The sequence below is a fragment of the Oxyura jamaicensis genome, chromosome 1, assembly GCF_011077185.1.
Source record: "Oxyura jamaicensis isolate SHBP4307 breed ruddy duck chromosome 1, BPBGC_Ojam_1.0, whole genome shotgun sequence".
Classification (NCBI taxonomy): Eukaryota; Metazoa; Chordata; class Aves; order Anseriformes; family Anatidae; genus Oxyura; species Oxyura jamaicensis.
The window spans coordinates 182,937,009-182,964,563 of NC_048893.1; the positions used below are offsets into that span (position 1 = coordinate 182,937,009).

General features: G+C 40.7%; 1 protein-coding gene across 5 annotated transcripts in view; it reads right to left on the bottom strand.

Annotated features, from left to right (window-relative positions):
• MTUS2 (microtubule associated scaffold protein 2) overlaps window positions 1-27,555 on the bottom strand; it is a 281,311-nt gene that overhangs the window by 165,222 nt on the left and 88,534 nt on the right. For 4 of the 5 annotated variants that reach the window (XM_035325335.1, XM_035325340.1, XM_035325349.1 and 1 more), the window contains 2 exons: window positions 6,973-9,567; window positions 1,350-1,590 (listed from right to left, as the gene is read on the bottom strand). In XM_035325335.1, coding sequence (XP_035181226.1) covers window positions 1,350-1,590; window positions 6,973-9,264 — 2,533 coding nt within the window. In that variant the 5' untranslated portion in view covers window positions 9,265-9,567. Of the gene's footprint in view, window positions 1-1,349; window positions 1,591-6,972; window positions 9,568-10,547; window positions 10,726-27,555 lie in introns of those variants that run through there. The other variant, XM_035325364.1, reaches the window with a different exon arrangement.

The following is a 27,555-nucleotide window of genomic DNA, read 5'->3' on the forward strand; positions in this document are numbered from 1 at the left end:
TCCCTTTTCAGGTTAAGTCAAGTTACTCTGGCCCATTTCCATTCTGTACCTAAATTTCTTAAGCAGTTTTTAGTATGCGGCAATGGACACCAGGGAGAGAAATAGCTTTCAGATACTTGCAAAGAGGAAGAGACCTATGTTCAGGTAGGCTGTTTGGAAAAATTTAATCTCAGAAAGAGTGGTTAGGCATTGGAATGGGTTGCCCAGGGAGGTGGTGGAGTCACCGTCCCTGGGGCTGTTTAAGAAAAGGTTGGATGTGGTACTTAGGGACATGATTTAGCGGGTGATATCAGAGGTAGGGTGATGGCTGGAGCATATGATCTTGGAGGTCTTTTCCAACCTTAATGATTCTCTGATTCCACTCCAGATAGGAGGGGAAATAAATTGCAACAAAAGTTAGGCAAAACACTAGGGAAAACTTTTAACTTGAAAGCATCACCATGCTTCAAAGCAGCCTTCTTTTTTTCAGAGGCTGTAGAATCTCTCATATTAGAGGTTTTTATAAATCGTTTTTCATTAATAGGTTAAATAAACATTTATCCAAAGGAATTCTGTCCTGGGGCAAGAGGATGGACTGTATGAACCCAAGTCATTACTTAACTTTATCCTTTTTTACTATTATCTGAATATCTCTGCAGAGTTGTAGACTGTTAAACAGCTGTTACATTTCACTGGCAAGGACTGATTTTCATTTCTCCATGAACTTGCTGCTTAAATGTACATTGTTAAAACCTCCAAGCTATTCCAGGCTACTAAGAATTGTCCTATAGATGTGATTATTCTCTCTGTCTTCTGGTGTTGCACACTTTTGACTTTTCCCTCCCCTGTAATTTGGCCTGGATTCACGCTGTGCCCTGCATAGTAGCTGGGAATCAAAAGATATCAAAAATGTTGTCTCCAAAGAGGTGTATACTGGGGTTTTAGAAAATCAAGGTCTCTGATGGCACATCTGACCACCACTTTCATAGTACAACATAGTGGACAATGTCATAGACAGACTGAAAAAAGGGATCTTCATAGTGGGAGAAAATGTTCCATTATCTTCCATACGACAGAAGCAAAGACTTTTCAGGTATTTACAAGGAGAAAGAAGATGAAAAAGAGCACAGTGAGAATTATTACTGAAATTGATCCTCCTCCTTAGGCAATGACCTGTTAAACAACCTTTGTGCAAGCCCCAGACTCTGCAGTCAGCCTTGCCTCAGGATGAAAGGACACTTCTCAAAGAGTGCTATTGGAGCTTTGTAGTGTCAGGTTAAGATGTTGCTCATTTTGTGATGTTTATGTCTGAAAAAAAGTTCTTATTGGTGACTATAGTTAAAGGAATGGAAAGAAAGTTCATACTTTACCTGAAGCATCAGGGTGATAGAGGCTGGGAGCATTTGTTATTTCTCCTTGCTGATGAAGACAGGTACCTGAGGATCTTTGACTTGCAATGAGAATCCTGCTTTTTGCAGATGGTAACCTGGAGACTGCACCCAGTCCTAGCTGTGGCTTGAGTATCATGGCAGATCGATAAAAACTTGGTGGAACCTCGTAGTGGGTATATGGCGGAGGACAAAATTCATCTTTTGCAGGCCTTTCCCCAACCTACAGAAAAATCATTAACACAGATATTGTGCGATAAATCAATATATACAGAGAATATCTATCTCTAAATTACTTATAAAGGCTATTTTTCCCTCCTCATGAGTCTAGGCTTCAGACAATTGGTACATACACCCAGAGGTACATACATCCATTGAGTGTGCAAGTGGAATTATTATTAGAAGTTATTTAAAATCCTCTTACTGAGATAGATACAATTAGGGGGAGTCTGTTTTAATGCAATAGTTATAAACAAAGTTGAAAATATTTTAATTCACCTTATGAGAGAAATGGGATTGTCAAATTGTGTCTGAAAAAAACTCTTACTGCAAAACATGCTCTGTAATCTGTGCCCCTAAGTTCCTGAAGAGACACAGTTGAGGAGGTGTGCATGTTTCTGTATATTATATTCTCAGGGGGCTGTCAGAATATTCCAAATCAGAGCTATAAAACACAGCTGCCCATTGGATCTGGTGAAAAAAAGCAAATTTGTAGACATGAAACATTTACTGCTAGTCATAAATAGATGCTTCTTTGCTAAAAGTCAGTGACAAATCTCTCAGTACTTTACAGGGCTTATTCTGTGAGGCCAGCACAGTAAGTGCCGTGCTGGACATACTTCAAGCAAGCTGGCTGGTAGTGAAGAGCTTGCAGTCGAACAATGACCTGTTTCTCTGAAAGAGTCCTTGCATCCCTCTATACTCCAGCCAAGCCCTGACCCTCACCTCTGCATACTTCTTTCCCCGTCTCAGGACGAGGACACAGAACAATGCCAGAAACTCTCTGGGCTTTCACCTCTCTCATTTGCAAAGAACTGTTTGCTCTTCTGGGTAGAGTCCAACTTCTTTACCATTTCCTTATAAAATGCATAATCATCATAATCTAGCAAGGATCCATGAATATTTTTTCAGTGCGTCCCATTTAGGCCAGAGGAAAAAAAAAAAAAAAAAAAAAAGGCTTAGGAAATACGAAATCTGAACTAAATTTCTTTAAAAATTAATCAAAAAAAGTGCCATAGGCTACCTAAGAAGAAATGTAACTGGCAATTAATTAACTCTGCTGCAAGTTATGATGCATATAATATGCCAAATCAATTTCTATTTAGCAATTATGAGCATTCAGAATATGCAGTTTAACATTGGCTATAAAAGCTTTGATCCTAGCTGTTGCAAGAGCTTTAATCCTAATTTAGCAAATCTTTAATTTGCTAAAAGAGACAAGAGTGGCTTTAAACTATTAAGTATAGAATCTTTGAGGTGTCTGTACAGGAACTAGGAGGACAGATGCAACAAGCACTGAGTATTACATTTTTGCTCTATATTTTTTCCTTTGTTTGCAGTACTATTTCCTGCCATGAGATATACCAGTTTCCATTTTTATTAAACTTCTATGACCTATTTCTACAAGTTCGGATGCAGGTTTTTACTGTACAGATGATTTTCTATGCCTGGACTGTAGCAGATGCTTAGCTTCTTATTTTCAACTTCTGGATATGAGATTGTTTCTTGGATAAGATTAAATTATTATTTTTTTCTCCCTGATGAATTTATTTCAGTCAGATTTCACTATACTCTTTCTATCATTTCATATTTAACTGGCAGCAAACACACCAATGCCAAGTATGTTAGTATAAGGAATAGGGATAATCTTTAAATATAGAAACCACGCAACTCTGATAAACTGGGTCACATTAACCAAACCTTCAGTCACAACAGTTACATCTTTATTGACAGTACGCTATGAGTAACACAGGAAAACACACACAAAAAAAAACACAAGGAAAAAGCATTTTCTCACACTGGAAGAATTGAGAAGGATTTACCCAACTATCTCTCATGAAACAGAGGTTCAGGTTCTAAACCCAATTCATAGGGAGACATAAACTTACTATGGTCATAGAATCATAGAATCATTAAGATTGGAAAAGACCTCTAAGATTATCTGGCCCAACCACGCCCCTACCACCAATGTCACCCACTAAACCATACCCCTAAGCACCACGTCCAGCCTTTCCTTGAACACCCCCAGGGACGGTGACTCCACCACTTCCCTGGGCAGATACATCCCTTTTCCTTTTGTATTTAACAGTGAACCCCTCAAGTGCAGAATTCAAGTGGTCCCAATAGAATCATGTGCAATTATTGATTATAAGGCTGTTTTAGAGCTGTTAAGAGAGATTTGGATTCATATAAGACTTGTTAGTGTCCTGTACCAGATTTTTGTACAAGGGACTTTTAGAGAAAAGATCTTTGGCAACCTGTCAGCTAAAAGGAAGCTCAGCTCAGAATTGCAGCGTGTATCACTGTCTGCACATTCCCCCCTCACCACAATTAAAGAACTTGTTAGAAAGAGCGGGAAAGTCTGCAGTAAATACATGAAACATTCACAGATTTCCACAACCTGGGTAATTCTGAGCAGTGCTCCGAGCAGGTAAGGTTGCTCATCATTTTCCTTCATGTTACTTTGTTTATAACATCGTCAAACATTAAAGCCTCAAGCAAGAATCCTTTTTGTCAAGTGCCTGCTGAGGGCAATTATTTGGGAAAAGAGTCAGCAAAACTGATTCAGACATTTCACATCAAAAGACTGGGAAGGAAAAAAAACACAGTTTTACTTATATATAAAACAACTTCCCCTACCCCTTTAATGGGTCTTCACTTCAGCAGGCTTTAGTCCATATTCTTTGCAGCAGAAAAATGTCCTTATTGGCAAATGGCCCCAGAAATGGGTGAATGGGGTAGGCACGACCTTGGGGAGAGTAGCAGCAGAGCTGGGGATCTGCAGATCCCCTTATGGAGCCCTGCTGGACCCAGAGCTCTTGGGAGCAACCATAAGTTAGCAAATATAACGGGCCAAGGTAACCTATCTGGTAAAGCATGGATCATATCCATATGGATTAACTCTCTCCCCCTACACAAGGCTGCCCTTGTCCATGCTGGCCCTTGGGAACAGGCTCTGGGTGAGCACATGCTGGCAGAGGAGGAAGCTGAGCTGGGGAGTGTGCTCCCAGTGCCATATCGACAACCTTGTGTGAGCCTTGCAAGCTATGTCTTCCTGCTGATCAGCTTTTTTAAACCTTTTATTTTTCTTTTCTAATTTTTAAAGCATTTTTAAGTAGAGGTTTTCTACCTTTTTTTTTTTTTTTTTTTTTTTGAGGTAAAGATGCACATGGAAGATCTACCTCCATTCCATGTCGATGTTCCAAAGAGCTGTATTTTTCATCTAAGCTGCTCTGCTTTAGCATCAGCAGTACAAGGAGCCCTGAGGGTTAGCCCTTGAGTCTTCCTCAGCTAGGTCTTGCCCTGCAGTCTCCTGTCCAAGACAGCACCTCCCTATCTTTTCCAGCTCGTGGCTCCCAAAGGAGTATTTAACTGAGCCTACCATTTAGCTAGCTGAAGGCTGCTTAGAGATTACAGGTCTGATTGATAGCAGCTATTAACGCTCCCTATCATAGCTATGTAAAGAGCTATAAAATGCTAATCAAAGCACTCCAAAGCCCAAATTGGACATGTGAAATAGGGTAGTCTGGGAGTTTTTCCCTCACAAAGGTGATGTAGCGTAGTCATCCTGCCCCAGCACCTCCTTGTCTACAAGAGCTCTGAGTCTTCAGCACTCCCAATCTGCCAGGGTGATTTTGGTCTGCCTCAGCCCATTCTAATTGCTTCCCTTCAGATCACACATCAGTCATCTGCCATGAACAGATACTGTGCAAAGCTACACTTGCACAGATACTGTGCAAAGCTAAGTATCTGTCCACTTGTATAGATCTCTTTTTGTCCGTTCTTTTGATTCATTCTGGACCCAAAGCATTCTTCTTTGCCATCCCCTTACCAGCAGGGGATTAAGGTACCTGCTTTTAGGCTAGCTGCACAAGAGGCTAAATATCACCCCCTGCTATCAGCTGCTGATCCTCGAAATCCTGACTCCTGAGCTAATGCAAACTCAGAACTTCAATTTGACCAACATCTTTCCCAGTATCTCCTCCAGGCAATCCAGCTTTTATGAAGCAGCAGCATGCTTGGGCTCAAACTACCCTCCACTGAAATATCCACCCAAAGTCATATTTCCTGGAGGGAGGTAAGGTGCTTTGGATCTTCTCCAGCTCATAACTACCATCTTTCTAACTCTTGTCTAAAACAAACCACATTGCAGCCCTGCTGCCACAACCTGAGTCCTTTTCATGTTAAGAGCAGTCTTTCACAGTGCCCAGAAATTGATCTTTCACTTCCAGCTCTGTCGGCTGACGCTGCCTGATTTTCCCAAACCCAACTGTATGGGCTATAAAAACCTATGGTAAGGATCAATCTATACTCACACATGATATCTTAACACGTATTTGCTGGCTTTTGATTGTCAACATTGTCACCAAATGAGTTATTTCAATGCTATTCCTTAGATAAATACTGTATGCAGAATGACATGGCATTAAAAGAGCCTTAATAACATGCCATGAGGCACAGCAAAAAAAAAATAATATATATATATATAATATATATATATATATTAAAGACTGGTTCAAACTAAACACCACTGTGTGATCTTCAGTATTTATATAAAAAGCTTGTTTGTTGAGCTATCCTAGGTCTGAAGCAGTGGACTCGAAGGCACATCACAGAGCTGAATGTAATGCCCTCTTCCCTGTCCTTTCTCCACCTACCAAGCGAGGACAACCTTCAACCACTGTGCTCACCTCCCAGCAGGGATTGCAGGGCACCAGCACTGCCCAGCCTACCAAGGTGGAAACACAATGAGATGTCAGGGGTCAGAACTGTGCAGAGGGACTTCCATTAGGTTTTTGCTACTCGGGAAAACTTTCCCAGGAAAGTTTTCATATTTAAGAAACTTTTCAATACAGCACACTGCTTTAAAATGAGTCAAAGTGATTCTCTTCCTGCATTTTATATATAATCTAAGAACTCTGATAGTCACTGTTTTTCTGTATAGTGAAACAGAAGAGGATGCTATAGACCTCTGGTGCTCTGTCTGTAAAAATCTGCCAAGTTTCCCATTAAGGAGGAAAAGTCTCTCTGTTGGCAAACTACATTCATTTCCCAAATAAGTTCTTTGGAAAAAAACAGAAGTTCCATTTATGGATAACTTCAAATAGTGTGTCTTTTCCTTTTTAAACATCTCTATTTATACTACTAGGAAGGGACTGGCTTGCTAGGAAACATTGGAGGAGTACAGTGACAACTTCCAGTCACAGATCAGACACCACAACAGGGTTGATGCCAGAAACAGTTAAGTGTATTTCTAATGATCACATATTTCCTTGATTTAGGATATACTTCTTATTTAAGGTTTGACAACTAGCTTCTGGCAGTAGAAAGAATGCAAATATCACCACTTGGCATACAAATGAGGCTGTCAAAGCTACCTCCTTACCTCCTGCAGAAACTTCTCACTCATCGGCCCAAAGTGATGTCCCGGGGGCCGAATTCCTGACACCACCAATCCAGAACTGAAGAGCCTTGGCTTCTGGATGTCGGGTTTAAATTTGTCGTACAGGATGCTGGGGGGCTTCACCTCCCCTCCATTGGATGCCTTCTGCTCAGTAGAGACTGGCATGCTGCACGCAGGGTTACTGTAAGGCAGCCCCGGCGGTGCAAATGAAGGGTCAAGCTGCTCTATCGAGCGAGGGTTTCTTCTAATGTATGTGATAATTTTAGGTCTCACATGTTTGGGCTTGGGTATTGCCGGTTTCACCTCAATGCTTTCTTCCAGTTTTTCACTGTAGTCACTGTCCATGTCCGCCTTATCTGTGAGGGAGCCCTTGGAGTGGACCAAGATAGGTTTGGGGATTGCGCTGCTGCAAGCAGCCTTGAGAGGCACTTTAGGGGATATGTTTAACAACTGTGTACTGTCAACAGGAGGTAGGACTGAGGAGGGTGACAGTTTGTCAACATGAAGTGCATAAAGGTCCTTCAAATTACTGTTAGATAGGGCAGGCTGACTATTATCATCCAGCATTGCCACCGGGCGCACGGGAGTTGGGACGCATAAAAAGGCATCAGCCTTTGCTGAAACCTTATAGCTCTCTGGTGCTTCGTCTGGAGGATGTTTCTGTGTATGAGCTGTCTTTGTACTCGGAACTGAAAAGCTTGAGGTTTCCGCATCATTGTCGCGGTTGTCAGGTTGTTGGTTTGACACTGTCTCTGCATTGCACGCTCTGTGCTGATCTGAGAGATCAGAAACAGGCATGGCAGCATCCTCGGTGACTCCTTTGACTAGCATCAATTTTTTCTCATTATCTTGCAAGGGTCTGCTGTCAGGTATATTAGTGTTATGTATCAGAGAGATCTGTTCGCCAACTGTTTCCGTGCAACCTGCATCAACTTCATGTAAATTTTCATTTTGTCTAGGTGTCACTTTGCCACTAGATTGACTATCACAGGTGAGTGGGAATATTGTTTCCACTTCCTTGTCAGTAGAATATTCCTCACTAACCTGGCTAGTTGCCCTGCTGTCACTGTCATTACTTCCTCTCCCTTCCCCATCAACAGTGAAGTTATCACTTTGCAATTTGTCATCAGGATAGGTTACCACCTGGCTTGACAATGGATCTTCTACTTTATTACAGATGTCTTGAAAATGGGATGCTTGAAATTTTGATGAGTCGGACACAGACATTTTCTCTTCTTGCACTATTGTGCTTTCACCTTTTTGACACTCCAGGAACTCTACCGGCATAATTCTCTCAATCTTTTGTTGGCACATGTTTTTAGATTGTATAGATGGTGCAGTCTTAAGATCCATTTTCTTACTTTTATCACCCTGACCTAATTGTGCTTCTGATTTACTAGCAGTCTGATTGGGCTTAATAGCTGAATGATGATTGGTATGAGAAGTATGCAATGTGCTTTCAGTGTTAACATTTGGTACATTTTCTGGTTTACTTATTTTCTTGTTCCCTGAGGTAGATGGTTTGGAATAAAACACGATATTTTCCTCTGAGGTATTGTCAAGTGGATGAAACACCATCCCAAGAAAATGATCTGTGGATGTTTTTTGTGATTTCTCTGTATTTCCAATCAAATGGTGTGACCTATCAATGGAATCCAATGATGCAGAAAGCAGACGCTTACACGACACGCGGCCAACACATTCTTTTGCAAATGTTTCGGATTGAGGAGAAAATTTACTCGGTCTGCCCAGAGAAAGCCTTTTTATTCTCTCCATCTCCACAGTCCTGGACATTTTACCCTTAGGAAAGTTCTGGGTGAGGTCAACATCACCTTTTGAAATAACCTCCCGGTTAGCATCATTTGTGCTGCTTTTTAAATTGGACAGACTTTGTCCTCGGCTAATCCTGATATGCCTTGATATATCCTTAGTTTCACCAGTCCTATAGTCTTTCCCTGTTTCCCTGCTTGTGGTTGAGGGCAGTTTACTTTCCTGTACACTGTTGTTACAGGTCCGAGAGTCTCTGAAGGCCAGTTTATTCTGCTCTGTATTCAGATGAGTAACTTTCTCTGATCCTCCAGGCTGTATATTCCCACTGTCATCTGTCAAATCACGTTTCTTGATATCCCCTTCCGTGGTTCTAACTTTTGTCACTATTTGGTTGGCATTTGTATCCCCCATGCTCACTGTGCTTTCATTATTATTTTTTATTTCGCTGTGGTTGTCCTGAAGCTGGGCATAACATGACTTGTTTGGGATTATCGGAGCACTCATTTTGAAACTTCAAGTGACTGCTTTTTTTGGCAGTCCCAGTTACTGAGAAAGCCTCTTCCCCCTGTCAGGTTAACTAATTATTATGCATGCTTCAGTTATAGGTTTAAATTATAAACTGATCAGTAAAAATTCTTTGTCAGAAAGCTTGGATTCTTGTCAAAGTCACATTTTTGTGCTGCTCAGTTGTCTTTAGCGTGGATGCTGGACCCAGGAAATCTTTATAACATGCAGTAGAGAGGTTCAACGAAAGCAAAATAGATCTGCCAAGTTCCGTCTGAATGACAGCCAGTTAATCCAGCCAACCTGTGAGGAAAAAAAAAAAAAAAAAAAAAAAGTTAAAATCAGCAGCACCTGCAGGTTAGAGTACTTTCAAACACTTCAGATGCTGTTTCAGTCACATTGGCCTCAGCAAAGATTTCTGGTGTAATCCAGATCTCTGACTTCAGAAGTTGTGCAGTTAAAACTGTCCTGTTAGAAGAGTAATTGTTACTGTTTTTCACTGCTTAGATTTACAACTGTAAATAGCCATAAATAGCTAGGTGAGGATGAAACCCCCACATCAAAGATCTGAGCACTTTCATACTGCTATAACAATGTTTTTATTGTACCAAGAGTAGCTACTGATGCGTTTAAAGCACCATTGTAGAGACAAGCCATAAGTATTAAAATTCCAGCTCTATAAGGGACATTTATGACTTTCTTTCCTTGACTTATACAAATCACTGCTGTGCTTGTGCAGATATCCCATCCCCTCTGAAACTCCTCAGCCAGATCCATAGGTGCCAAGAAAGCAAGAACTATGGATGGAGGACTGTGAAGAAAAACAATGTTACTCTAAGAGACAGTCACACATGTGTACGCTCAGCTATACAGGATTACATACCAGCCCTGATACAGTGCAGATCCTTTTGGCTCCCTGCCACCTGTAGTTTTGGGAGCCCCAGTTTTGCCCTCTGTCACCAACAAGATGAAGGGGAGACAGGATAGGATAGGACAGGACAGGACAGAACAGGATAATTCAGTTGGAAGAGACCCTCAAATACCACGTCCAACTGCCTGATCTCTTCAGGGATAACCAAAAGGCAGTCCTGCCATCAGCAACCAGGGTGCAGAGACCAGCACCTCTCTCTGTGCTTCCCCTGCTCAGGGAGTTGCAGGTAGGTCACCTCTCAGCCTTCTTTCCTCCAAACTAAACAAATACAGGTGTCCTCAGCCTCTCCTCACCGGACATGCCTGCCAGCCCTTCTACCAGCATTTGCCCTCCTCTAGATGTATTTAAATACCTTAACATCATTTTCATATTGTGGGCCCAGAATTGGACACAATGTTCAAGGTGAGGCATCAATGCTGAGGGAAGACCGACCACTGTCATCCACTTGTATGCATGGGACTTCCCTAAGGCCCTTGATACATCCATGCTTTACCTAAATTTACTCTTGGATATTTCTTGAGTAGCTCAGTACCCTTCACAATATGGTATGGACAGTGGAAATTGGAACATGCCCCACATTTCCCAGAAGGCAGAACTCAAAGCACCAGTGATGCTCCCAATTGTGCTGGTTTTCTCATCAGGTGCTCACAGGGGCTCTAATGAGAAGTGCTGATTAAGTCCCCTGCTCTGTCTGCTGCATCTAGGTATGAGTCTGGGCTCATACTTCTAGCACCCGCTGTGAGCAGGTCCTCCCTGCCTTCACGTTCAGCCCAGCTCTGCTCACAACATCTGCCTCCAAGCTCAGACCCAGTCTCTTCATATGGTGCACACACACATGCTGTTTGAGTCTGGATTCAGCGCTCCTGGCACAGGTCCATCTCTTCAGCAAACAACAGCTAATTAAATTAGTTCATGAAACAGAACACTGTGGTAAGAATTTCACTTCAGCACCACAGAGATGTGTTATTGCAGATCTCATCCTCAAAGCATTGTGAAGTAAGGCTTTTAAACTACTTCTGTGTTCTGTCTTCCTGAAAAAGATGGGGAGCTCTTCCTCATCTTTCTTGCACTACCTTGTACTCTCTCACCAAATTTGTCACCCAGCAATACAAAACTTTAATGGATGGTGTGGGGTTGACCTTGGCCTGCTGCCAGCCATCCACCCAGCCACTCTCTCATTCCCCCTTCCTCCACAGAACAAGGAGAGAAAACGTGATGAAAAAGCTCATCACAAAAAAAAAAAAAAAAAAAAAAAAAAGGAAAAGTAATTTATGTTACTGCTAATTAAAATAGAGATGGATGGTGAGAAACAAAGACAAAAAAAATGGAAAATCCTCCTCAGCAATGCTAGAAACTCCTCCCAGAGGCCAACCAACATGGCTGCAGGGCTCAGCTGTATCCTGGCCTGGGGCTGTTGGAGCTGGCTGGAACCAGCTGGAACAGGCTGGAGCTGGCTGGAACTGGCTGGAACCGGCTGGAACCAGCTGGAGCTGACTAGAACTGGTTGAAACAGCCTGGAGCCAGCTAGACTTGACTGGGGCCGGCACAGGGCAGCACAGGCCTCTCCTCAGAGAGGCCACCCTGCAGCCCCCACACCACCTCCACCTTGCCATGGACACACCGTACTTGGGATGTACTTGGGATGGCAATAATGGAGAAAGAGAGGGGGGGTTATCTAGCAACATCTTCCTCCTGATGTGCAACCTGCTGAGGGAGATTAAGAAAAGCAAATTCTCTGCTGAGCTCACTAAAACTGCATCTTTTTCAGGTAAAGATTAAACAAATTTCATAGGTACTCATCTCAGCTAAGGGACAAGCTTTCCATAGCCAGCATGGATAAAGGCATGGGGTCAGTCAGTGGGAGCACAGATTCTCCATGACGGAGATGCATTCCCTGCCAGTGAAACCTGCAGGATGTTTTTTCCCCTTTTCAGGAAAGGCTTTTCCCTTTGGGGGACTGATCTTTATATACAAATACCTCAATTTCTTTCATAAAATGGAACAGAGCTGTTTCCAAAAGGCCTGCTGTGACCATGGAGCTGCAGTAGAAATGCAGAAGAGTCAACTGTGAATGTAGATCTCGGACAGAGGTGGACTCACAACAGCCCCAAGCCCTCCACCTGTCCTTCAGGGCTGGTGGCTTCTGTGTCCCACCAGCTGCTCCTTCCATGGAGTCACACTCTTTTCAAATATACAACTAGAGCAATACATTAGTTTGTCTTTTTTGTTGTTTGCTTGGAAATCTCCTACACACGTTTACAATAAAACTAACTGAGGCATTTAAGATTATGAATGTGGTGATAAGAGGTCATTTGTTCTTCTTGTCTATACTTGTCCCCAATATGATTACTAGCACTACCTCACCACAAATGAAGACAGGTTTGAAAAAAACATTGTGGAGACACCTGTATTCATTCAAAGCATCTTCACACATGCTGTGTGAGACAGGACGTGCTCGTCCAGGAAGCTCATTCTACTCAAAGCAGGAAGCAGACCAGATAATTTGGCTTAATGTTGCTGGTACAAATTGATTCACCTGAGGATGAGAAAAGATCTGTCCCTTCTGAAATACAGGGCACTACACAGTCTCTGTGTGTGGTTGAAATTAGCGTCTTAAAGCAGCCACTGCTGACCTGAGACATGGACTTCAAATGTGTATGTAATTACACTGCTTTTAAGAGAAGCTACAATAAAATATGGCCTAGGTAGAGCTTAATCTCAGACAGCATTAGCATTGCACCTGTGCTACCTCCAGAGTCAGTGAGGAGGGATGGGCACCTCGGAAAGGTGATTCATCCCATACTAACGCCTACACACCAGACATTTGAAGTGTATCTCTTCCAGGTGAAGTCCAGTCCCAGATTAAGGATGTCACAGACCTGAAGAATCTATTACATCCTTATAGATAGCATTCATACTGTTACCTAAATTTATTTTCTTCTTCTGCAAAATATTGCTTGTTTAACTTTTCATTCTGATATAAAACATAATAATAGCACAGGACTCCTAAATTAATATAAAAATATAATCAAGCATCTATGTCAATTAATACATTATTCAGCTCTCCCTGTTACAGAATACAAGCTTTTGATTTGGGTTAATTCAATGGAATAGAGACTTATATACTGTGATGGGCACATCTGGGAGTAAGATGTATGGTTCTGTGATACATTTGGGACCTTAGAAGATTTTATCATTTTTTTCTGTAGATAACTTCTATTTAAGAAGCTTTTGCTGGGATTTTCTGCCAGTAAATTTATCTTAAGTGGCACTGTCTAGTCTCAACTTCTCTATGCCCTTTGGAGTCAGTGAGATGAAAAGTCTGTGAGATGAAGAGCCTGTGTTCTGCTGCCTCTTCCTCTGTTCTTTATTGCTCACTTCTCTAGAGTGATGTTGGCTGACATAAACACACCCAAACTCACGTCCTGCAGTGCAGGAAGTCTCAGGGATGATGGATACATGAACCTCCTACCTCCTCAGATGCCCTCTTCAGCAGTAGCAAGAAGTAAGTGGAGACTTGATCCCTTCTCACTAAGGACCCTGGACAAGAAAGAGGACTGCAAGTCTTAAAAGTCTCGATATGATATATGTGAGCCCTGATATGGGTAAACACTTCCTGATGTTGTACAGCACAAAAATGTCCCTTCTGAATTGCAGAAAGTGAAAAATGAAGTTATAGTCAAGTTATATCTCCATGTCACTGCATCTTGGCAGGATACAATAACTATACTTGTGAAAGAAAAAACAAACAAACAAACAAACAAAAACTTTACAATGTGAAGTGAACACACTAGACAGTAGAATAAAATGATATCCACCAGACTATGGTAAGCTGTGCATCCAACAGGGAGGATAAAAATTCAAGGAGCCAGAAACATAACTAAATGCTTTTGTTTTACCTCATCACTATCAGTATTCTTTGATGACCATCTTTAATAGCCTCTATTCTAAGACTGAGTCCATGTAATGATGCTGTAGGAGAGAAGCCTACGAGAGTTTCTTCTCACTTGCTGTTGCTACATTCTGCTCCATCCTAAGATAACATTTAGGCAGCAGGTCCCACTCCAACCTCTGGAGACACCAGAGAGAAGGTGAAGCTGAGCTGGATGATATCAGCCCCCTGCACAGCATGGACTGTAGCAGCAGAACTCAAGTTTGTGAAACAGCTGCTGGAAAGGAAAAGCAGCAGCCTGCTTCTAAATAATAACAGTAGTTTTTTGGTAAAGCAAGCAGTGTAGGAATAATGCTGAAAATATTATTCTCCTCAGTAGGCACTGAATACAAGAAAAATGTAAAGAACTACCATTCTATTGGGTGTTTGTTTTTTTTTTCAATTTGCCACAAAAATAGAGCAGCAATAACTACAAGATATGCAAAAGAATTATCAAAATACATGGAAAAGTAAAATTGGAGATTAAGAAATACAATCAAAGTGGGTTGAGAAGGGTGGCTCCTGTATAAGCATTTCCTAGTTCAGACTGTCACAGCTGCTTCTCCATCGCAGTACTGAAACAGTAAAACCAGAATATTTACAGCAAGATATGCTAAAACATCTGGCTGTGCTGCTACAACAGTGCACAGCTTAGGCTGATTGCGTTTTCTGATTTCTAAAATTCAAAAGAGTAAGAGAAGCACCTGAATACCTTATTAACCATCTGCCACTGAACTCATGCGTCTGTCATACCTGTTTGCTACTATCCTAAAAAACAAACAAACAAACAAAAAACAACAACAATGGATTTTAACAGCTAGGGGCAAACCAGAGACCAGCAGCCACCCATCACCACTCGTTCTTGCAAGACAAATTTTCTTGAGCTGGTGGGGATAGTGAGCTGCACTGCTCCAGGGTGAGGATCACACAGGTTTTTGCTGCACTACAGCATCCACAGGTAAACTCCTGCAGATATGGGTCCTAAGAAAGAAATCTCAGCTCATGGGAAAGATGTTCCCCTTGTCTGAGCAATGCAGTAGCTGAGGGAGACTGGTGAAAGTACACAAGGAGCACATTTGTACGAGGTGTGAAAGAGATGTGGTTATTACAGGTACTACAGAAAACTGGCCTGAACAACAGGCTCCCAGTATGCAGAAATGCTGCTGGGAGGGCCTGGAACATGGTATTTGAGGGCTTCTCTGGTAGGAGGGATACCACCTCATCACACATCAGGGCTGCACGTTGCCGAGAGCCACATGGAAGAAACAAATACAATGCTGGAAGGGAAGGAATGAAAATCTTCCTGAGAAGCCCAAATCATTACAAACTACTTCTTCCAATGGCTCTGGAATTCAAAAGCTGGTACCAGGACACTAAAAGAAAAAAAAAAAAAAAAAAAAAAAATTCCTTGGAGTGGTTAAAATACAATTAGAATTAATTAAAAGCAGTGGAGAAGCATTCACCCAGGCATGTGATAATATTGTTAATGTGATTTGGAAGGCTGAGAACTAACATTTGGATAGACTCCCCAGTTGGTTTCTACTCATAAAGAAGCAGATCCAGCTGTTTGGGGAAATTACAGTATCATCTCATCATTGGCAGACCCTATGGAAACGTTGCTGTGTATCATGAAGAGGACAGTACTTCAGGACAGGCAACTGTCTGCCTGAAGAGCAACTCAGACACAGGCAGAGATGAGAAATGGTGGAGTGAATGCTAGGTCTTTACACGCTGGAAAATGATGGGAAGGCAATTCCTATTCAGTTGTGAAACTGAAATGACACAAATATAGTAGTGGTTTTTGCAGAGCGTGGTTCCTGAACATTTCCAGAATTTCAGTTTTGGTTGGTTTAATACCTTTGTGGTCAATAAATTTTAATCCTTTCATTATTTACATAATTACATATTTCATATCTGTAAAAATTTAGATATAAAAATTGGATATAAATTATTTATTGGTTAGGAGTAAGAGGTTTCATATGCAGAAAAAAAACCTTTTCAGTTATTTTTCACCAAAATACAGGTTTTAGATCATTGAAATTATTAATGAATTTATACTCTTCTATTAAACTAATTTATCAAAATGTTTAGTAACAAAATAGGTTTTAAACGTTTTCCACATTTAGCTTCAGCTTAAACTTATTCTGTTTAACTTTTTTATTTAACAGTTTAAAATAGCATTTCAAGATCAAATTTACTCCAGGTTTGCATTTTTTTAAGTTTTTTAAAAGAGAAAGTGTGAAATAAGTATTAATTTCTTTACTAAATAAAATCTCCTGTTAAAGCAGGCCCCTGTCACTCTGGATGGGGCTGTCCTGTTCTAGGCAAAACACAAAGGTTACATCCTGTACACAAATAAGTATTTTAAGTTTCTTTTCCCAAATAACTGTGTGATAACAAGCCCAGTGGAGCATTCTGGTTCTTGCTTTCACAAGGCCTATGAGGACGCGTATATTTTTCAGTTTTCCCTTGGGTCAGTATTTTGTTTTTCCTGCCAGGTGTCATGTCACATGAAGCGTACTGCACACACCGACCGTGCCAGCTATGACACGATACACACATTGCCACTCGCCAAGCTCCCGAGCTCCTGAAAACTGAGCCCATTTTTGGGGGTCCAGCCTGCAGTACCCTGCTATATAATTTCCTTATAGGACACCTCCAAGAAATCGCCGGGAAGCAGTACAATTCCCTGTTTGCTGGCAATCACTGCCACGTGTCACTGCCTGCAGTACAGCCAAAGGCACACCTCCTCTCCGTGGGCAGGGGAGATGGCAGCATCTCCGTGACCTGAAGCAACAGGACCAAAGAACCGCATGCCAGCATGAAACGCCATAGCTGCAGCTGTAGCTCCTGGCAGCATCACAATGTGGTCATTACGGGCTTGCAAGATTTACTTTCTTTTCTGAATAAAATGGAAAAATGGAAAATACACACCAAGTTAGCATTTAGATATATCCTTAATTGCCTACGTACGGCAATCAGAGGATGCCCACCCAGCAGGGAGGGCAAAGGGATTACTCTCTTTTCCCTTTGGCTATATCCCCTTTCAGAAACAGGGCACTTTATCTCATAGGCCCTACTGTGGATGGGAAGTACCCTTGACCACACACAACTGCTGCTGGCCAGAGCAACCTGGGGCTGCTTGGGCTTGCTTGGGAACAGACCCACTACTTTTCTTGCCATGGCAATGCAAAGAACAGAAATCTTAATTTACCTCCAGTTACACTCTGGGGATCAGTACATCTTAAATGCAAACAGATGATAAACCTTCTCAGATAATGCATATAAATTATTTCATTCTCATAAGAAAATTGTAAATGTGTGGTTTTTTGTTAAAACTGCATTTTGTAATATAAATGTGAAGAGCTACCCTAATAATTTATTACCTGTGAGGGCTAAACTCCCAAAGCACATTATGTGGAAAGGATCCTGCTTACTGTTATTTCAAAGGAGTACAGGATTTGGGATTAAAGAATCTCATTATCAAAACTGACAAATTATTTTAATTATTAACATCAATCAAGTCTCCACAAGGCATAAGCTTTAATAGTTTTGTTTTGTTTTGTTTTGTTTTTACATTTCCATTTGCTTTCAAATGTTCACTGTTGGATAAGACAACACACTCCCATATAAGCAATCCTATTAATCAGATTCCCCCTCAAACGGCCTGTGATTGTCTTTGCAATGGCAACCAGGAAGCCAATTTGATAAACGCAGCAACTTATCTTGAACAAATGTTTGGTTTTATTTTAATTTCGGGTAAGTATACCGGGTTAATGGTATAGAAACAGCTCATACTTTCTGAGGCACAATACTGTTCAATTCAGGACTTCAAAGCAGAACAAACATCAGAACCTCGGGGAAAAAAAAACACTGTGAAGAGAGATGGTATTGGATGAGGGCATACTGGTTGTTTAAGTTGTAAGAGCTGGTAAGTCAGGCGAGGCAGGACCTCGGCTCCGAGCTTCAGTCCACACAGATCTATAATGTCATAGCCATGAGCAAAACTCAGGCAGTATAAGAAAACCTTGAATCAGAGGGCCAAAGGAGAGAAATCTATCACTGAACACCCAAAAGCACTGTAGAGCAAATGAAAATGGAAAGAAAGAACACAATAAGGAAGTTTTATTGGAGGGAAGTGTAGTCTGGACAAAAAACTGATTCCTTCCCAACAAGTGGAGCCAAACATGGGAAGAAAAATGACACATCAGACCAAGTCAGTGCTGCCACAGCTCAGCCCACCAGTCATGTATGGACTTGCTACCCTAGGCTTGAGCCCAGACACGGACACAACTCTCTGCACTCTTCCTTTTTCCCCTAGAGGTTGGCAGGGCCCCATGCATGCACCACTTTGCCTCTTGGCAGTCTTGGGCACAGCAGAGCAAAAAGTCCCCCTAAAATGAATAGGAGATAATGGCAAAGGTGGGAGATGCACCCCTAGCTCCTGTTCTCTTCCATTGGATGGGAGGGAGCAGCAAAGGGATCCTGCCTGTCCTCCCTGAGCACCTTGACCCTGCAGAGCCCAGCCAGCAATTGACCATGTGCCCCTCTACCCAAAAATGCAAACAAGCAGCTTATCAGAAAATCTGCAACATCTGGACCGTGGATGTGCCGGGCCCCAAAACAGTACTTAATTTATTTCTGTACAGCGCAAAATTTTGATATAGAGAGAAGATTGTGAAATGTTTCCAAAATGATCATTGTTTTTTTGCTAAGACTGCTAAATCTTTACTGCTTTCCAAAAAACATCTGGGAGACAGAAAAAAAATATATTTAGTTATAACACTCAAAAAGTTCATAAATTTGCTTCCTATTGAGCAAAACCAGAAACTCAGAAGCTTTGTCTACTCCAGCAAATCTACCCACTGCTGATAAAGCAGTTATAAGTGGAGCTGAACTCTGTTTAACTTCAAGTGTATCCAAGGGTAAACCATCTTTCCACATCATTTTCTGAATTCTACTGAATTCAATGGCAGGTAAATGCATCTGTTCTTAACTGAATACCTAAACATGAATTTAAGACCCTAGTTTTAGATTGCTAGGTTTTAATGCTGTCAAACTGTCAAAAACATCACTGTAGATATACTGGGGCAACTCATCAGTAAAAAACAAGAAACCAAATACAAAGGATTCTCAGGAATTCTATGTGTATTCCTTAACTCCAGTAAAAATCATCTTCTATAATTAGTTTGATCTACATTCCCAGAATATTTTTCCTCGTGACTTGAGACCTAAGGGGAAAAAAATAGTGTCAATCTGTTAAAAAAAAAAAAAAAAAAAAAAAAAAAGTGAAAAGAAAACTGGTAAAATCCAGACTGGACTGTGGATTAGAGGACCCCGGTTACACCAGTCACAATGACCTATTCAAGGGCATAAAGCTCAGTGTGTTTTTATTCACAGTTGTGCTTTCCTACCAGGCTCTGTGAAGTACATGAAGTAGATTTCCAGGTGTAACTCCAGGTGTTAGGAAGGCAGAAGGAATGTGTGTAATTATCACACTCAAGACACTCTGACCTAGAAGCTGTACTATAATTCAGAAGCAGTAACACCATGCTGTCCCCCAAGCACCACGTGTCCATCGTGGCTGGGGGCTCACCAAGGGCAAACTGGCAAGGAAGTTCTCATTTATGAGCACAGAAGGCAAACAGCCAAATCTTATTATTCAGAAAAGTCAAGCACAACTAATGCATTACCTTCCTGCTGCTACTGATCCCGAAAGGGTAGCAGAAGTATATCAGAGTGACCACTGCTCTGTAAACTATTATATTTGTTCTGCTTAGAAAAACGTGCACATATTTCTCAAAAACATTTGAAGGGGGGTTTCTGTCAAAAGATTGCATCCCCCTTTTCATAAACTTGATTCAGCTTTAGCATTCTATCACCTATTTACCAGGCACTTTATCACCACGCACTCCTTAAATGTACACAGAAAATGAGAAATATTTCTACTGTGAGCTTTGGGGATTTTTCCCACACTGTGTTTTTTTAACAGCAAACATATAGGATTTGAGATCTTTGTGCTCATGTTTATTTTTTGATATTGTTGATTATTTTAGCACCCACAGCTGTGTATCAAGCATCTTTTGCACATATCAGATACACAGGAAAACTAGCAAGCATATCAGATACATTGCATTAAAAATAGCGAGCACTCAGCAGCTCAGCCCAAAAAGAAAGGGATGTTTCTTCTAAATTGCATGCCTCACCTTACCATCGCCCCACTCTCTACTTACCTCAGCCATGCAATCTTCTTCCCTCCTTCGGGAGCTAGGAAGAAGTTTAAGTTTTGTAGCTTTTGCTAAGGACCAGACAGGCTCTGGGGCAAAGCAAAGAAATGAGCTCCAAAGAATAAGGTACTGCAAAGGAAGCATCCACAAATTCTCTTCCTTCTTGCTCCAGTTTGTGTCTGCAAACTGAAAGGAGAAGGATGTAGTCTCCCAAGGAATTGCTCAGGACTTTCCAGCTTTGCTGGTGGAGCTGGTTGGAGGACAACTGCTGGTGGAAGGCAAGCTGAACATGAGTCAGTGGTGTGTCCTTGTGGCAGAGGAGGCTGACCATGCATGGGGCTGCATTAGCAAGAGGGTAGCCAGCAGGTTAAGGAAGTGATCCTTCCCTCTGCTCTGTATGTATGAGGCATATGGGGTACTGTGTCCAGTTTTGGGGCCTCAGTACAACATTGGTAGTGGAGGGGATCCAGAGGAGGGCCACCAAGATGGTTACAGATTTGGCGTACATCATTCAGTACATCATATACAAAGAGAGGCTGAGGTACCTGGCTTGGTCCAGCCTAGAAGTGGGGAGTCTGGGGGGAACCTAACAGCTGTCATCAATGACCAGAAAAGGGGAATAACAGAGAAGACAGGGTCAGACTCCCATCATAAGTGCACAGTTACAGGAAAAGAAGCAGCAGGCACAGGTTGCTATAAGGAACATTTGAACCAAATATAAGGGGAAAAATGTTCATAATGACAGGGGTGAAGCACTGATGCAGGTCAACAAGAATGGTTATACAATCTCCATCCTTGGAGATTTTCAAAATTTCACTCAAGAAGGTTCCAAGAAACCTGACCTGAAGTTCATCCTTCTTTGAGCAGGGTTTGGACTAGGTGGTCTCCAGAAGTCCCTTCCCACCAAATTATTGCATGATTCTAATAGAAACTGTTACACGGGAAGACAAGCAAAGGACTATTTCATGACACACTGCTGGAAACTCCATGAAACGAGAAGAACACTTCAAAGACTCATCTCATATATTCATATCCTGAACTAAAGATTTACTGTAAAAGCGTTTAACAACAGCCAGAAGTCCCGGGATCCTGCTAACGTCTGTGTAAAAGGTAAAAATGGCTCCCAACTTTAAATATCAGCACTGCTGAACCTGGTATGTGAAAGTTACAGTGATCTTTCTTCAGCAACAAGTGTCAGAGAAGCAGGACAAGCAATCCTCTCCATTCCATGTCTGACTTCTTTGACAGTATATTATTCCTTAGGGAAAATTGCCCAGTTCCTTTAATATGTTAAATTAATCATTCTCTCAATGACATACAGGGCAGAACTGCTCACCCTCACCTTTGCAAGGCCAGTAAATTTTAGGCAAAATTCTGTAAAAGCTTATTCTACCCAATTCAAGGGTGTATTTCTTTAATTAAACCATAGATTATAATTTGATTAAAAACATAAATCCATGTTTTAAGACAACTTGTATGTTACCAAATGGGAAATCTTTTCTCAGATGAAAATAAGCAGAAAATGAAAAAGAACCAAACAAAATAAAGCAGACCATTTCACTTCATTAGAAGGAGAAAAAAATAATACTACAACCATCTCTACCACTTGCAAAATGTAAGAAGTATTTTTTAATCTGAATAAATACGTAGTGATACAGACGATAGCAAAGCAATGACTCCTACAGCAAGAATGCATTGCTGGAGATGGCCAGGCTTTGGTCTAACTTGCAGTAGGGCAGCCATCCCATCTGCCCTTTTCCCCTTCACTTATTTCAATGCCATTATAACTACAATTTTAATGCTTTATACAAAGCACTTTCCAAGTATGACAATATAAAATCTTTCAGGAGATCTGTGGGACCGTGCCTTTTATTTTCCCCAAAGTATCAATGATAAAAAGTTTCTTGTTTCTTTTTTCTTTTCTATTACTTCAGCAACTAGAAAACAATGAGATCTACACATAAAAAATGTACTGTCAGCTGGCTTCCTTCCACCTCATGATACACAGTGAACCAGTATCCACATCGTCAGCAATATTCACCATCATGACCTTAACTAGAGAGATACTGTAGAAGCTTGCAAACAGTCATAAAAACAGATGTCAATGGAAAACAGAGGACCCCAAGTTACCTATGTGCTCTCAGAGAACTACAGAAGACATGAAAATGGACAATATAACACATTCTGAGCACTTTTAATATGCATAAATGCTGTTAGGAGCATTAGGCAGACTGTAACACAATGCTTGGAAGTAGGAATGCTACATGAACAGGAAACCTAAACATTACTTTCGCTCGAAACTGGAGAGATCTGCACGTGCCATACAGCTCTGGGCATGCCATTTTTAGAAGCTCGATAAGAAGTTGGTGGTCATAAAGGAGAAATCAAGAAATGTGCTTAATAGGATAGCAGGGTTCCATATTTAACAACTGTACATAGTTAAGGTAGGTAACTAATCATTGCACTTAGACTTCATAAGGAGATGTGGAACAATCTCTGGACATTTTTAGGAACACTTTAGACAAATCCCTCTTAGAAATGGTGAAATTCTAGATTATCTTGCCTTGAGGAAGATGAATGCATACTCTGACCTCCCTTCCAGTCTTATTTTTTAACTCATCTATGAAACTTTTGGGGAAAAAAATAATAATGAATATATGCAACATGGATAAATAATGACTGTGGGGACTATAATCTCCGGTCCAGCAAATGCTTCCATACATGCTGAACTTTACTATCTTAAGTCATCGTACAGATGTCAAGAGGATGACTCAGGACAGTAAAATTATGTACATGCTGAAGTGTTTGCACTACGAGTGCCATAACTCTCACTTCTGTACAGCATGAGGAAAGACAACTGTTTACACTTCTATGCTGCCTGTATGAGAGCCTTCAAATCAAAATAATTAATGTCTGGAAAAGACTGGCTAGCAAAGAGTTTTGTTAGTTTGTACAAGGAACATTTCTAGGGCTTTGGACACAGAAAAAGTAATGGGGCAATGAATCATAAGCACTTCAATGCTTTTGTACGTTCACTTTCAGTGTATGGAGATGAAATTGTAAGGATAATTTAGCATCAGAAGCTCTCATTTGGTGAAGTCAGGATGTCTTGACATCAGATATTTTAGGATACTGGCAAATTCTTACCATGATCTCTCAATAGACCTCAGTGTTGTCAGTCTTGAAGTGAAGTGAGGTAACCTTGAATAATATTACAGAATACATTTGTATAGTTAGAAACGGGAGAGTCAATGTGATGATTTGGGACCATAAATCCAATTGGCTACATACTTTACTCTGGGGGTAGTTTCACAGGTTGGGACCTCTGAGAGCTGTTATCTCTTTTGCCAAAGCAAAGACAGTACACGTGAGGCCAGGCTGCTAGGGATTTTCTTGGAATGCCTACACAAAATGAGACATAAAGACTGTTAAGTCACACCTGGTTTGTTTCTAATGGACTAATATGCATTACGTCCGATAACTGCTTTAATAACTTCTATGTAATTGCTTAGAGGATTGAATCTGAAAATGAAATAGCACTTAAATTGGGTCTAATGGACAATACTCGGTAACAGAATGAAAATGAGAAAAGGAAAACTAAAGCTAGATGAGCATGTCTCCTGCCTTGACTCAGTTCTGCACCGCAGGCATTACTGTGGGCATTTTTACTGACTCGAGTGGAGCAGGATCAAGCCTATTGCTTTAATCATTAAAAATTGATTAAGAGAGAGCACTGGAAAATAAACATTAGGAAACTATTGCCCTTACATTACAGAATGGATTAGCTATGGAGAGCTTAGTGGCTTGCTCATCTAGTTTCATTGTTTACTTACAGTAAAGTATTTGAGGCAATAAGGGAATATAAATATCCAAAAGCATAACTGAAGAAAGAAATAGCCCTTTGCCAGGAGTAAAAACCTAAAGAAGCAGAGTGCCTCTAGGTTATTCCACCCCTCTGGAAATGAGTTAACTTTCAAGGAAGTTCCCACTAGTTAACTGAAGTTGATGGCAGTAAATACTGTGCAAAAACTGCAAGGATGCATTTTTAATAACTCTGTGGTTTGTCTTCTTTTATTTGGCAAACTATCTAAATACCATTGTAACATTATATTAAATTATCTCACAAGGACTCAATCAGCTAATGTATTATTGCTGGGTTTGAAAAAAAAAAAAAAACATCAAGAAGACCTATTTCTAAATAACTTCTCTGTGCTCAGTGTATTAATTATTTTTTTCTTCCAACAAAGCTTGTTGCCAAAAACTGTATGCTAGTATTATTTGGCAAACTTTTTGTAGCCTTATCTGATCTGCAGAGACTTTAAATACTGTACTGTAAATACATATTAAAAACTTCTTAGAATGGAGAATCTATTGCCTATTGCAGAAATGTGTATACAATTGCTAAGAGATGCTGTAACAGCCGCCATGGAGATATTTCCCCATACTTCAGTGCAACTAAGATATATGCAGCTGACACCTTCCTTGTGAAAACCCTTGGAAAGCTTTCTGACAGAAGCCACTGCACACAATCATTAGCCTTGCTGCCACTTGGAAATACTTTCCCCCCCCTTTTCTTTCACTGCACTCAAAAGCTGCATCTTACTCAAGCTACAGACCGCATTGAAAAAAGGGACTGTGTATGTAGGAATTTGGGCATGTGAACTTCTGTATACATGGAAATCTGAGAAGTGTGGAACAGCCACATGAAAAGTTTTCTTCTCATTTGCAAGTTTAAATGGTCAAAATGATTGCTATCTTGGGCAAAATATATTTTCACGAATGACACGCTACATGATAAATTTCAGCCTGGAGTTCATTTTTTATGAATGACTACAAACCATTTTCAGAATGATTTTAAAAAGACAAATGGAGATAGACCCTTCACTGTACAATGGTAGTGGGCATTGCTATAATGCAAAAGCAGGATGTTACAAGCTGTGGGGACACTTGTGCAGATCTAGAATTCTTGCAAAACCTATCCAAGGCCTTAATTGCTTCCTCTGTAATACATGTATACCTAATCACGTTTCAACTTTCATCTTCTCTCTTCCCTTTCCCCTCGTCTTGACATCTAATATTCTATTCAAAGCACGAGAAAGCAGAATTCTTTTATCTTATCCTTGGGGAAAGTGCAAAGCATCGACCAGAGGTAACAATGTCCCTTCAGCATCTACCCTCTTTATTAACTGAGAAATGCCATCCAGTTTCATATTTTGCAGGAATGGGCAAAAATCTAGTGGGGTGAGCGTGTAAGGCATCAGATGGTGTCTCTGATCTAATGTCTGCTACTTGATATGAAGCCCATGCCCCGTCACAGACATAAAAGCTATACAACTGCACTAGCGGCAAATGAAATGCAATCAAAGTTTTCTGTGCTACAGTTGTACTGCACATACTTTAGGATTTTTAGGATCTTCTTTATGGTTATAGGATTAAATAAGAACCTCTGTTAAAACACAAGGCTCAGTTAAATCAGCTTGCAACAACAAACTACAAGGGATAGATTTCAGAACTGACATGTTATGTGTGCTAGGGCATACCTAGCTGGGACTCTGAATTGATTTTAAGGATAAAGGGAATATTAGATCACAGAGTCCATAGTACTTGATCATACAGTCCAGTCTCATCTATATAAAGATGTTGCTAGCAAGACTATGGATAAATTAAAGCAATTCAGAGATGCTGAAATCTCTGAGAAACTTCAATCCATGAGAAAGCAACCAGAGACACGTGAGATTAAGGTATAAGAATGCCTGAGGTCCAGACAGGGAACTGATGTGCTGCCCCGCAGTGCTCCAAGCACGCAGTGGTGCTCCCTGGTACAGAGAAAAAATGATGGATTTTCTGATCTTTGCTAATTTGATTGTACTGATTTACTCTCAGTCTAAAATTTGGTCAGGATTTGGAAGCTGAGCATCTAAACAAAGACTCACAAGCCAAGTAATTAAAAACCTAGATTGTCTGCACCTCATCTCTGTCACTTATGTCCCATCTCCACCAATGTTTCATCCCTGATTTTTCAGAGAATGCAAAAACCCCACAAGTTAAAGCAACCCTACATTTCTCCTCCCACCCCAATCACAGATGCAAATAAATCCAGAAAACTTGTGATAAATGGCACGTTAGGTGAAAAGTACCACCAGATCAATGAAGTCTATTAGCAGAAGTCCTCTATTGTATTCATGTCAAGGGAATTTAAATTCTAAGCTATTATATCCCTGGGTTTGTATATTGCTACTTGGGAATGCGTAGACATCTCAGTGCTCAGAGATCACTTGGAATTAATTAATTTTATCTCACCCTGACTTTAAATATTACAGTGCAGGTGGTGGGAGAAGCCACCATGTGAGCAGCCTTGACTTGAACTTGGCAGCCAGAAGCCCTGGGTAAGACAGGGCTCACAAGAATTTCAAATCTGCCCTGCTCAAACCCTGCGTACTGAAGAGGATTTAATGAGTATTTCAGTAAGGATCTGGAGACAAAAATGCATCCAAATCAAGCACTGAAATAATTTCCAGCGACAGATGAATTCATACAAAGCAAAGTCTCATCAGAGGTACTCTGGGGACAAAATGCCTACGTTTTTTAACCAGATTACTTGTTAAACACAAAGTGCCCTGCTTCAGCTGAATGACTACACTGCGCTCCTATGGCAAGCACATGAGAGCTCTTCTGTACAATATCTCTTATCACCAAAAATGGTATCTCTGGATCAAGTTTTGCACATAAAAAGAAATTATCTGTGAAAATTACCATGTGTGAACTGGGTTACTTTGTTTACACAGAATGTCCCATTTAATTTTTTTATAATGAATGGTATTTCAAATTCATCTTGTCAGATAAAGATACAACAATTATACCTTTCAGTTGCAATTACTGCTATTTGTGCAAATGTTTCCACCCATTTGTTTTAATTGCATTGTTTTACAAGTGATGTTGGCAAGATTTTTTCCAAACAACAGAAATGCCCCTTGACATGCAGTTTGTCATAAAATATTTTCATTTGTGTTGTCATAAAATATACTCATTTGTGTTCTCATAGCATTGCTTTCTTGGTAAAATTGCATATTTTGGTTTAAAAAAAGAATATTAAGTCAGGAAAGATAAGGGAGAGCAATAAGGAGAGGGTGGAGAAGTAGAAGGAGAAGGAGAAGAAGAAGGAGAAGGAGAAGGAGAAGGAGAAGGAGAAGGAGAAGGAGAAG